Source organism: Danio aesculapii, chromosome 21 (genome assembly GCF_903798145.1).
Source record: "Danio aesculapii chromosome 21, fDanAes4.1, whole genome shotgun sequence".
NCBI classification, from domain to species: domain Eukaryota; kingdom Metazoa; phylum Chordata; class Actinopteri; order Cypriniformes; family Danionidae; genus Danio; species Danio aesculapii.
The window spans coordinates 20,768,379-20,782,126 of NC_079455.1; the positions used below are offsets into that span (position 1 = coordinate 20,768,379).

The 13,748-nt window shown below is 31.9% G+C and overlaps 1 protein-coding gene across 1 annotated transcript in view; it reads right to left on the bottom strand.

Moving 5' to 3' along the window:
• Nucleotides 1-7,534: 7,534 nt before the first annotated feature.
• jam3b (junctional adhesion molecule 3b) overlaps nt 7,535-13,748 on the bottom strand; it is a 63,296-nt gene continuing 57,082 nt past the window's right edge. The window contains exons 6-9 of the mRNA XM_056446832.1: nt 12,702-12,801; nt 12,484-12,613; nt 9,395-9,449; nt 7,535-9,256 (exon numbers count right to left, since the gene is read on the bottom strand). Coding sequence (XP_056302807.1) covers nt 9,221-9,256; nt 9,395-9,449; nt 12,484-12,613; nt 12,702-12,801 — 321 coding nt within the window. The 3' untranslated portion in view covers nt 7,535-9,220. The remainder of the gene's footprint in view (nt 9,257-9,394; nt 9,450-12,483; nt 12,614-12,701; nt 12,802-13,748) is intronic.

A 13,748-nucleotide genomic window follows, 5' to 3' on the forward strand; every position in this document is an offset into this window, starting at 1 on the left:
ATGTACATTTATGAATATAAAATCTGCATAAAAAATGAATAAGGTTTATTATAAAGCAGACATTAAAATTTGTATAAAAAAGAAAATAATTACTTTCTATGTTCTGTGAAGTAATATTTGAGATAAATAAATGAACACTTTCCAAAGTCGGAACACATGGTTGCATGACCAAAATAAGCGAGGAAGAGTTTCAGCGTTATTCTGACTAAAGGAGCATTTTGTATCAAAATCTGATCCAAATCTTTTCTTTTAGAAGTTTTTGACAGGGTAAATGTCATGTTTTAATTTAGATATTATAAATAAGATATTTCCTTTACCTTATTAGTAAGGGAAAGCTTTTGCTGTATGTACCATATGTTTTGCCAGTTTAAATGATCAAAAAGACTGTTCCATTGCGTTTATTTTTAGAGGGGTTTGGCAACACAGCTTTTCTTTTCCTTTGGGGGTTTAGCGATAATAAGAGATATACTGCCATCCACTGGGCTAATAAAATAAACATGCAGACAGTGTTCAACACTTTTCTGAACTACTGTTGTTGTTTTAGGCATGTTTATTTTCATTTTTAGACAATGTTTTTATTCAGAAGTGTCAAGAAAGCAATATTTGGTGGAATAACTCTTGTTTGAGTCACAAACAATTAAAACATCTTATTTTGACCAATTGTCATAAAAAATAAATAACTGAATATGAAATATTTGTCATTAGAAATGTGGAATTAGTGTTATCAGACCTCTATATAAGAAAACAAATAACATTTTACTCAAATTTCACCCAGGCAACTCCAGAGAATCCGACAATTTTCAAGTGAAGCAGTTTCTTGATTTTGCTATATTTTCACATACATGCATTCATCCATCATGGTTCAAATAATTTATGCATAATCTAAGCCAGAAATCCCCAAACTATGGCCAGTGGGCTAAAGTTGACCCATGGTAACCTTCGATTTTGCCCGCCAAACAAATAGAAAAGAGATGGACGAATGATGGGGAAGATTAGGGCGGATCCCTCAAACAAAGATTGTCATTTCTACTTTTACATAACCTTTTGTTTGTTTGTTTGCTACCAAAAAAAAAAATTTTTTTTTAATTAAATGTTTTAATTTAAAGTGAATTAATCCGATTTTTAGACCGATATGATCTTGACCAATATATATATATATATTTATTTATTTATTGTGTCATAAATGAGATGGTTTTATTGTAAGAAGTACAATATACAATGTAAATAAAGTAAAATGTAATGTATATATTTAATTATTTATGTATGTGATTAAAGTATTTTTTTCTCTCTCTATATTTTATATTATTAAATTAGGAAGTTACCATGGTAACTTTAATGTAATACAGTTTGGTATATTTAGTTTCGGCCAACCACCCTCAATCAAGTTTGGATTTTGGCCCTTCATAAGAAAAAGTTTGGGCACCCCTGATCTGATCTAAGCAGTCATAAAGCATGTTCTGTTCAACTGAACTGCTGGATAGTAAAATGTTTCATTCTTCACCAGAAGAGCGCGCTGTTGACCAGACTTTAAGCAGCACTTCATCATGATGTTTCAGAGATCAGAGGTGCTCCGTGTCCGAAAAACAAGCAGACTAATCTGGAGAGAGAGAGAGAGGTCAGTGGATCAGAGGTGAAGCATAATGACTTTTCGACCAGTGCAGGCTAACTCGTTAATCAGGTTACCTACTGCAAATCCTATTTCAGACACTGTTGGGTGTAACAAGTGGATTGTGTGCGACACGTTTAGCCTATAAGATGCGTGTTAGGGCAAAGAAAGAGTGCGCAGTTTTAGACTTCGCACAGGGCTGCTACTACTACATAGACGCCATTTGCTCACTCGCAATGACGTTTAATATGTATTTTGACCTGAAGCGGATAATATCGTACAGTAGCCATTTTTTTCAGGTAAATTATTTATTTAAATAAGTTAAAATAAATAGCTTGCCATTTTTTGATTAAGGGTTTTAGCCTCTTTGTATTTTAATTGATGAAATGAAATGCATTTATTTGAGTCTAATAACGTGGAATATGCGAGGACATCAGACATATTATATAGGTCATGTGATGTCTGACAACATGGTATCTGCTGTCAGGAGACCCTTTTTTTAAAGGTCTCTTTGTAATTGTTTACATATTTGTAATTCTACAACAGTGAACACAAAATGTGTATAAGAAGAAAATAGTGCTGAATAATGCATGAAATAAAATGATGGTTAGTTATTACATGTTGTTTATTTGTTCACTGTAGGCCGGTAAGATTCTGACTTATGATAACCTGGATAAAAATCTTATGGCTTCATGGTATGACAGTATTCTGATTACTGCTCTAAAATATGTTCTATTTTTAATTGTCTGGGTTAAAAAACAACAACTTGTTTCCCCATTAAACACAATTTTAATTAAAAATATATATATATTTTGAAACGGTAAACATGCCAGGATAAAAAAAATTAAATAAATAATTGACTTCTGCGGTCTTCATTAGTTTCAAAAACACTGATTTCTTTACATCTTTGGAGTTCTTTCTTTGGATATAAAGTAAAGCCTCTGCACTGTTCAGCTATGTAGCATGCCTGGATGTTGGTTTATAAGCAATTTGTTTTTCAGATGTTTGCTGAATTGTGGCCTGACCAATAGCTTTCGATGTGGAGATACACTGTAAAACCCAACAGTCAACTTTATCAAATGAATTGAGTGTAGTTAACTCAAAATTTACTGTAAGTTAATTCAACCTTAACCTGCCTAATTAACCTAGTTGAGCCTTTAAATGTCACTTTAAGCTGTATAGAAATGTCTTGAAAAATATCCAGTCAAATATTATTTACTGTCATCATGGCAAAGATAAAATAAATCAGTTATTAGAAATGAGTTATTAAAACTATTATGTTTAGAAGTGTGTTGAATAAAAATCTTCTCTCCGTTAAACAGAAGTTGGGGAAAAAATAAAGAGGGTTTCATGGTATTGTGATTACTGCTCTAGAATATATTTTTTAAATGTCTGGGTAAAAAACAAAAACTTTTTTCCCGCTTTGAACACAACAGCTGCATCCGAATTTGCGTACTTCCATACTGGATAGCATGCTAAAAACAGTATGCAAGCTGGGTAGTATATCCGAATTCATCGAAATCAAAAAACAGTATGCAAGAAGTATCCGGATGACCTACTACTTCTGGTGATATTCTGAAGTGTGCATCCGATAGACGCTATGCTATCCCATGATGCCCCGCAGGAGAATTCATAAATAGGAGTGAAGCGGGTATGTTCAATTCAATTCAATTCACTTTTATTTGTATAGCGCTTTTACAATGTAGATTGTGTCAAAGCAGCTTCACATAAAAGGTCATAGTAAATTGGAACAGTGTAGTTCAGTTTGTAGTGTTTAAATTCAGTTCAGTTTAGCTCAGTTCAGTGTGGTTTAATAATCACTACTGAGAGTCCAAACACTGAAGAGCAAATCCATTGATGCACAGCTCTACAGATCCCGAACCATGCAAGCCAGTGGCGACAGCGGAGAGGGGAAAAAAACTTCACTAAATGGCGAAAGTGAAGAAAAAAAAAACGTATGTCATGTGATGATGACAAAAAGGCATCCATAGTACATCCCTGCTCATTCATACTACTCACATTCATACTGTATAGAACATACTTTTCTATCGGTCGAGTAGTAAATGAAAATGCAGTACCTACTGAGTAGTAGGCCATTTCGGACGCAGCAAATATATTTGATTTTGAGAAACATTTACAATTTTTGGGAACAGTGAACATTTAAGGCTAAATGTTCAAATGAATCATTGACTTCTGCTGTCTTCATTAGTTTCAAAAACACTGATTTCTTTACAATTTAAAATGGCTTTGGATATCTTTTCTGCTGGAGAGACTGTCGTCCTAAAAAATGTAAAAAAAAAACAAAAAACAAAAAAAACATCTTACATATATCATAGGAACAGTATAACAGAAAATTTTGTAAACCTTTGTAAACTTTGTAGACTTTTGTAAACCGTGTTATACCTCAAAAACAGTTATCGTCCCATGCCTAATGAAAACCTACGTATTCAAAAATAATCTAGTTTTTAGGCTCTGTGAAATATATTTTTTTTAATTTGCAAAAACATTGATTGCATCTTCAGATGATCAGCCTACTTTTCCTCATTTATATTCAACACTTCAATGCAGCAACAACAACCTGTTAATCTAAAATGTGTTAAGTTGAACTCACACCAGATGTTAATTCACACCAGATGGTGCATTTCTGTCTCCGTTTCTGTAACATAGGACACAATTAATTCCTTTGAAAAAGAAAACGGCATACTCAATTTAAGAAGTGAGTTTTTATTAATCACAAACATACTGTTCAAGAATTCACACAGGATTTGTACCGGTCCCAAACCCAACGGGACATTAACATGAATTCAGTGATTGAAATATGCTTCATTTCAAATTCCAGCTGTCTCCAAAACAACCACAGAAACTAAAATAAGTGAAAAACATCTGAACTCGGCCTCCAAAACATCTTGCTCAAGAGTTACAAACCCAGATGAAAAAAAGACAGAGAACTGGGAGCAGAGTAATACGGGAATTGGAGAAAATGCTCTTTTTGGCAGTCAGTATTTGGTACAGCTCTCCTGATTTTTTTTTTCAAACCCACAAAATACTTGATTTTCCGTTATGCTTACAGTACTCAATATTTGTAGATATATATGAATAACTATATATCTATATATCATAACGTACCTCGCTTTCTAACTTACTATATAAAATGAATTATATATTTGTCTAGTGAAAACTGGATTCCATCTGCTGATTTAACACTAGTGCTCTGTCCTCCTCAAACATTACTTCACTCTACATTTAGGCACTAATACATAATAGAATATCTACGTCAATAAAAAGAAAAGAAAAAGAAGTCATCAAATCAATGCACAACAACAGGTCTATTTACAAAAAAACTATTTATAATACTGGATATGTGTCCAAAACAGTGGGCGCAGAACATTATCATTCCTCTCAAACACCTGTTCATTACTTAATATTGACCTGGTCTAAGAGCGATGAATTAGAAGTGGTTGATTAAAAATTGTTCTGCATATTCCAATGAATTGCTACAGCATTTAATGATTGTAACAAGGCCGTAATCACATGATAAACACTGGGGGGAACAGTTTGTTTCATAATGTATATAAAAACGTCAGTTTTCCATATTAAATGATACCATATTTCCAATTCAACACAACTAAATTTTGTAGGAGTACGCATAACTGGCCGTTATTGGTATTTGTTTAACATTAAACTTTTATTATGGTAAAATAGTTGTCAAATAGTAATTTTACTGCTTCAATCTTATCTTGCCTGCTCTTTTAATGTTAAAATTAATCATTTATGTCATATAGTATTCAAATATAAAAAAATATATATATAAAACATTTTTTAAAAAGTATTAAAAACATTGAAAATTTTTTCCACATTAAATACACCAAATTACCAATTCAACTTAACACTTACATTTTGGAGTAGTATGAATCCCTGGGCATTATTGGCAGTTGTTAAATTTGTTCAGAAAAATATTTTACTGCTTCAATCTTATCTTGCTCTCCTGTAATGTTAAAATGAACAATTTCTTTCATAAAGTATTCAAATCATTTTAAGTGTATTAAAAAACTTTTTCAAATATAAAAAACGTTTCATTAATGTTTTGTTTTTCACATTACATATACCATCTTTCCAATTACGGCGGGCTGCGGCGGAAGCCCCCCTCCTCCTCCAACGCGCGCGCCCTACGAGTGGCTGTGACGCCTCGGCTGAGCGAGACCAGCGTGTAGGAAGACGGCGCGTTGGGTGGAGTGGGGATCCCTGCCCACCACTCTTCCCTCACCCCCCGACACTCTCGAGCCTTACCCACTCACATCTGGGCAGAAAGGTGGTTCATTTCGCTGTGGCGACCCCTGATTAATAAAATGAATGAACGAATGAATATTTCCAATTCAGCACATCTAAATTTTCACATCTAAAAGTCGTATGCATCACTTTGCATTATAGGCAGTTGATATTTTTAAAATTTATTGTAAAACACAAAGTTGTCAAATAGCAATATTTTGCTGCTTCAATCATATCTCGCCCTCTTTTAATGCTAAACTTACTTTACTTACGCCTACTTTGATTAGATTTTTTCCACACAATCATTTTGATATTGACCAACGCTGTCAAAAACCGGAAGCAGAAAAATTCACTCTTTCCATCTTTCACTTTTTTAACTTTTAACCCAAATGTACTACTCTTTTGTTTTGTTAGTTGTTATGTTTGCTGTTATACTCCATATAACTCCATATAAATCCAAAATCCAAAAATCCTTTATGCACAGGCCTATCTAAAGGGTTGACTGATGATCAACAGTAACGATTACAAATTTGACCTCTTTCCAACAGTGACAACCACCAACAATCAAAAATGCATGATTATATGGTGTCATGTTTTTGCAACCAAATAATGTGGTTATGATGGAAGTCAATGGAGCAAAAACAGCCACCAACAGTAAATTAGACCTAAAAAAATGAAAATCTTGTGCTGCATAGAAACTAGCAGTGACTACGTTTACATGGACATCAGTAATCAAATTATTTGCCTTAATCTGAATAAGACACTAATATGATTAAGGTGTTTACGTGAGTTGCTTTTTGAATGTTCCTTTCATGATCCTGTTTTACATGTTATAGCACATAATTCGATTAACGTCATTGCGTCACACTATCCACGTTTCCTCCAGAGTTTCATGTAATTTCGGGTGTTTCATTTTGAATTTGCCGACTTTAACTGCAGTTTGGCACTTTCACTTTCATTTAGGAACATTTCATGCATGCCCCCCGTGACAAACACGATATTGGATATGGGTATGAACTGCTGGAAGAGTGTTGTTTTAATGGAATTTGATACCACACAGTGTATGGAGGAAAAAAAAAAAAACTATTTCTGGGATGCAGGTAGGTGCAGAAAATAGTGTCAAACAGCCGTGTGTGTACAGACTATCTGTTGCAAAATGTGGTGAAAGTCCTACACAACTGTAATAGTTTGATTGCGGTGTTTGCATGTCTGTACTGCACCTCAATAATGTGACTAAAATCAGCATACTCCACATGTCTTAATCCGATTTTTGTTTAGTTCGATTATGACCTTAACCAGATTAAATTAATCAAAAATTGCTGTTTACATGGTAGACTCTTAATCAGAGTATTGTCTTAATCATATTAAAATCAGATTATTGGTGTCCATGTAAACGTATTCAATGTATCAAAGGCAATGTTGTTACTAAGCGTTCACATTTAATTGTGCTTCCGATTTCTCTGGAGCAATTATAGCATGATATAATCTGAGAATGTGCAAAATATGGTTATTTTCAACATTTTTATATTGAAAATACATCATTTTGTGTGTTTTATTTTACCAAATCAGTGACATAATTTATGAATTTGGCAATTAAAGAGTTTAAATCCTATAATTTTGATTAACAGATTTATGTAAAAAAAAATTCTTTAATTTATTGGATGTTTTCATCCTTAAGATAACAAAAGGGTAGTATATTTGGAGTGTATTGTTGATTTTATTTTAAATTTCAAAGCATTTTCCCAAAATACATGTCAAAATAAGATTTGTCACCAAAAATCCTTCTGCTAGCTGAAACACAGAAAACGTTTTGGCCAAAATTAAGACTCAAAATCACCTCAGAGTGGATGAAATCATCCCCAACAGTACATAAGGGTTAATAAATCGCAACACAAGTCATTTAAAATATTAACAAGGCTGTTTATATACATAGACATGTCCCCTCAGTATCTATAATGGTTACGGCCCTGTCTGCATTATTGTCACCATTCAGGCTACAGAGGAAGGCACTTAAGAGGAATGATTCTTCAGAAGTTTTCTGAGCATGTAAGGATGAAAACAAATGGTTTTACTCATAAAACGTAGCATTCTGCTTCAGCTGATTGTACTCTTTAAAGTCTTCATTTAGGTCAACATTACGTGTGAACAGTCTAAATTTATTCATAATCATGGCTATGGAAGTAAAGGTAAGTTTACATGGTTCCAGGTTTGCTGTTATGTATTTAATAAGGCAGATCCCCTCTCTACCACGGAAAGAGTGTCATATTTGCCTCATTCAGCGTTTGGTTCGACCAAAAACATCTTACGCAGTGTATCGCACAGTGGATCTATATACAACCAGTAACAGTTAGCCAACTAACAAACCCTGTCGTGTTATAAAGTAACATGAGGAGTGTGTTTATTCACTCAAATAATAAAAAGAAAAGAGAAAGCAAAGGAAAAATATATCATAATAAAAAAATAAGAAACAACCTAGACAGTATATTCACTATATACAAGATAAACAGCTAGCATAAGAAGGACACTTAAAATCAAAAATACGCAGCACTGGTCTTTCAAAATAATCTCCAGCTTTTTTTGTTTGTTTAGATTTTTTTGCTGGTGTTTTTCTGAAGATGTTCACCATCTAAGACTATCTACAAACATGAACATGGAACGTCCTTTCACTACTATCATGAAATCCCAGCAGTTTTGTCATTACATAAGACCTTTGATTGAAGCCGGTGTTCGCTGGATATGCGACTGAAAGGATTTGAACTGGAAAACAAAACATCCACACGTCGAGTGGTTTGGTGCATCGTTTGCATGTTGAAAAACGAAAACCGAGGATGTGAAGTGAGTGGTTTAAAATTAGTCACAATCAAAAGAGCTAAAACTAAAAGGTACTGGCTTCCAGGTTAGTATTTTACAAATATTTAAAAAAGTAAAACATTTTGTTTTCTATAGGCATTTTTAAAATATATTCCATCAAAAATAGTCTGAGAAATTTAGCTAGTACAAAACAAATGTTCTCAAAGTGACAGAAGAGCTTGAGGAAAACGTTTTCTGGATGTACTACTGTATTTATCGGCTTTTACTTCAATTTGAAATTTTAGTCAGTCGTAAAAAGGGGCTGCAAAAGTTGAAAAGAGAAACATCTAATACGTTTTTAAACAGTGATCAGATGCAATTATTTGTCACCTTTGGCAAATACAAGTTGTGTAGTCACTGTTGTGCCGTAAAGCGAGGCACGTGCCGTGGCAGCTCTGACATCTGTGTCCTCATTTGGGGATTTGTGTCTGCGAGGTAAAATAGCGCCAATAAATTGAACGTAATTCTGCATCTCTTCCATCAGAAATCTTCCTCCTCTCAGATGACAAATGAGGATTTGTGCCTGAAATCCCCCTGAAAGAGAGAAGATTGAGTGAAGGAGGCTGAGATAATTCCTTGTCTTATACTACAAGACTTTTAAGAGGTTTCTTAAGCTCTTGGAAAAAATTAAATATAAAAAAAACTAGATGAAATCTTTTCATTTTCTCTTACCTCATCCTCTGTTCTGACATAGTCTACTCCATCTCCTTTTGCTGGAGCTTTGTAACTGAGGAGGAGAAAAAAAAAAGAATTAAAAAGATAATGTTTTAGATATGAAAAATATCTCAACATGTCAGTCACTACGGTTTCTGATTAATATTAAAGTTTTGAATAATTTAGATGCTTTTAACAGACCTTTTCTCACCAACACTGCATTTATCTAATCTAAAATACAGTAAAAATGGTGGTAAGACTTTATAAATAACCACACTATGAGTCATTTATTAAGCATTAGCAAATAGTTAATTCATTATCTAATAAGCATTAACTCTACATTAAAATATATTAGTAAGCAGTTCATAACTGCAGATACAAATGCTTTTCTTAAGTTATACGCACATTTATAATGTGCTTAATGAATGCATTTTTATACTTTGTTAATTATTAATTTTTCATTACTAAATTAAGTAGTACATTATTTACAAACCAATTTTTGAGAGAAGTTGCTGGTTTTTAAAGATCATTCAGAATGGATAAATAAATTATTAATAAATTATTCAATTTCTCTTATTATTCAGGCATATATTAATAGTTAAATTGTATATTAATAAACACTTTATTAACTCAACTTCATCCAGTTTTGTGACCTAATCTAAAGTGAGGACCATTTATGCTTTATAAATCCTTTATAAATGACAATTAAAGGCTCAGTTCTATTCTAAACAGGAAAAAAGAGAAGAAAATAAATGACTTTATTTATTTTAAGATACACAAATGAAACTGCATCAAATAAAAAATAAATCTTTGCAATCTTAACTGAAATAAAATTACTGTGCAGTTTAGACATTGCTAAATAACATTCAAATGTTGGATCATAATATATTGTTAAATTATTATATTGCTGATGTTTTATCCAATTTTATGTTATATTTTGACACTCCTTTTATTCAGCAGTGTTTAAACTTTACAGTCATTTTACTTTTTAGATAAGATTGCAAAGATGTATTGATCATTAATAACTGAGCCTTTAATTGTCATTTATAAGAGATTTATAAAGCATTAATAGTCCTCACTTTAGATTAGGTCACAAAACATTCTCACATCATTAACATTCAAATTAACTAATAGTATATGCGGTAACACTTTATAATAACTACACACTATGAATCATCTATCTATTAGCATTAGCAAATAGTGAATTCATTATTTGTTAAGCATTAGCTCTATATTAATAGACATTAGTGAGCAGTTTATAAATGCAGCTACAAATGCTGTATTCTTGAATTGTTCTTTTATACTTTGTTACTGATACATTTTTCATGACTAAATTAATTATTGCATTATTTACAAATCATTTGTATTTAAGTTGGTGTTTTTTATGATTATTCAGAATGAGTTAGAAAATGATTTATAAACTATTCAAAACAACATGTATATATCATTATTAAGGAACATACTATTGGTTAATTTGTATGTTAATAAATGCTTTATTAACTATACTTTTATGTATTTTTGTAACCTAATCTAAAATGAGGACTACTTATGCTTTATAAATCTCTTATAAATGACAATTAAAGGCTCAGTATTAAATGATCAATACATCTTTGCTATCTTATCTGAAAAGTAAAACGACTGTAAAGTTTAAACATTGCTGAAAACCAGGAGTGTCAAAATACAACATAAAACTGTATAAAACAACAACATTCTAATACTTTAACAATATATTATGATCCAAAATTTTAATGTTATTTAGCGATGTCTCAACTGTACAGTAATTTTATTTTAGTTAAGATTGCAAAGATTTATTTTTCATTTCATGCAGTTTCATTTGTTTATCTTAAAATGAAAAAAAAAAAACGAATAAAGTCGTTCATTTTCGCTTTTTTCCTGTTTAGAATAGAACTGAGCCTTTAATTGTCATTTATAAGGGATTTATAAAGCATAATTAGTCCTCACTTTAGATTAGGTCACAAAACTGGATGAAGTTGAGTTAATAAGCATTTATTGACATACAATTTAGCTATTAATATATGCCTGAATAATAATATATATGTTGATTTGAATAGTTTATTAATAATTTACTTATGCATTCTGAATAATCTTTCAAAAATAACAACTACTCTCTCAAATAATTGGTTTGTAAATGATGCAATACTTAATTTAGTAATGAAAAAATAATTTAAAAAAAGTACGAAAATACAATAATTAAACACATTATACATATGCTTGTAAGCATTTGTATCTGCAGTAATAAACCACTTTCTAACATCTGGTAATGTAGATCTAATGCTTAACAGATAATTAATTAACTATTTACTAATGCTTAATAAATGATTCATAGTGTGTAGTTGTTATTATGTTACCAAAATGATAATTAAGAGTGAAATCTTATTGCAATTTAAAACAACTCTTTGCAATGGAAATACATTTTAAAATGTAATGTATTCCTGTGAATCATAGTTGACTACAGCATCACTGCTGATTCAAAAATCATTCTAATATGCTGAATTGATGCTCAAGAAACATTACTATTATTATTATTATAAAAATATTGTTATTTCTAATGTTGAAATGTTGCTCTGTTTATATATTTTACTACAGCGAACATTAAAATACATATAAGAAAAAAGTAAATATAAATAAATAAATAAATAATAATACCTATGTAGATGGTTTTGTTCTGTAGATGCATTAAATTTATCAAATTAAACCTTTACAAAGAAAATCTGTTCTTTCAAACTTTCCATTAGCAAAAGAAATAAGAGCCAATATTAATAATGTTTTATAATTTGACTCCTTTATTACTTATAATTTTTAATGAAGTAATCCAAATTGATTCAAACTTTTCCAAACGTGTAGTACTATAAACACATTGACAGTTGTTAACTTATCTAAATGTACAAAAAAAGTTTCCCCTTTTTAATTCCAAAGGATTTTGTATTAACTCAGTTCACACATATGAACAAACATGCAATGAATGTAATTTTAAGAACTGGAAATATTCAGCATCTCCTTGGGTGAAGAAATGGAAAACAAGCTGTAAAGCGGTGAGTCAAAACTGCTCTGGGACAGAGTGACTCAGACTGAAGTCGTGCGCTTACTTGTTTCCCGTCTGCTTCTGGCTGGTGAAGTAGCCACGTTTATAGGCACAGAAGATGCCCACTGTTATACACAAGAGGACCATCACCACCACCACGACTCCCAGAATGATGCCGGCAATGTTGATGTCATCTAGAAAAAAAAAAACAGACACAGCATGAGATCATGGCTTTAAGGGATGTCCTCATGTCACATGCGAAAAACAACTAAATTTACGTACAAACTTCCATCATCTGCGGTCCACATTCAGAGATGCCAGCCTCATTTTTGGCTCGGCAGTAATATTCTCCCGCGTCCTCCTTTCTGACTGCACTGAATTTCTGAAGAACACGGAAAGGACAAGCATTTTAGTTGAAAGGCATGTTACATAATGAGCTGAACTGCAAAAATGTGCAATAAATGAAAGTGATATTAAATATTTACAACGTAACAATTATTCTATTTCAAATAAATATTGCTCTTTTGGACTGATGCAAGAAAGTGCTTTGAAAAAAGTTATAATAATAATTAGCAGAGTAACAGTTTTCAATTGACATTAAATATGATATTGATGATAATAATTTTCATTGATAATGAATAAGTGGCTTACTGTGCATGAAATGAGCAAATTAGAATGATGTATGAATGATAATAAATGATCGTAAAAGGACACTGAAGATGCTTTGCCATCACAGGGTTAAATTACATTTATAATTTATTCATTCATTTACATTGAAGATTCACTTTAATACTCTCTTTACTTTTTTTGCTGATTTCATTAGGCACAAATTACATCAGAGATGCATCTGATCTGCTGTTTGCTCAGTTTTCATAGACAGAGTTAAAGCAATGTGTTGTCTACGGCAGTTACTCAACATTGCTTATTGAACTATTGTATAAAAGCAATATCATATTTGCAATTTTGTAGATGTTCAGAAAAACAGCACTCTTGCTTGTATTAAAACTCAAGCAAAAATCTTCCTGTTGTCATGCATATGCCATAAAATTAAAGGCGCAGTAGGTGATCTGCCAAATTGCTATCCGTTTGCATATTTGAAACCTAGTCCCTCCCCTGCCTTTCAAAGCCACGCCTCATGAAATTATGAACGAGCACATTTAAGATGACAGGAGACAACCCACAAGATCATGTCATTCGCCAGTTAGAAAACTTTATAGTACTACAATTCCAAAGGAAAAACTGTATTATATCTATCACGTATTCTGTTGTGTAGTAAACAAAACTTGTCATGATGTGCAATATTTCATGCATGCAAGGATTGCTGGTCTC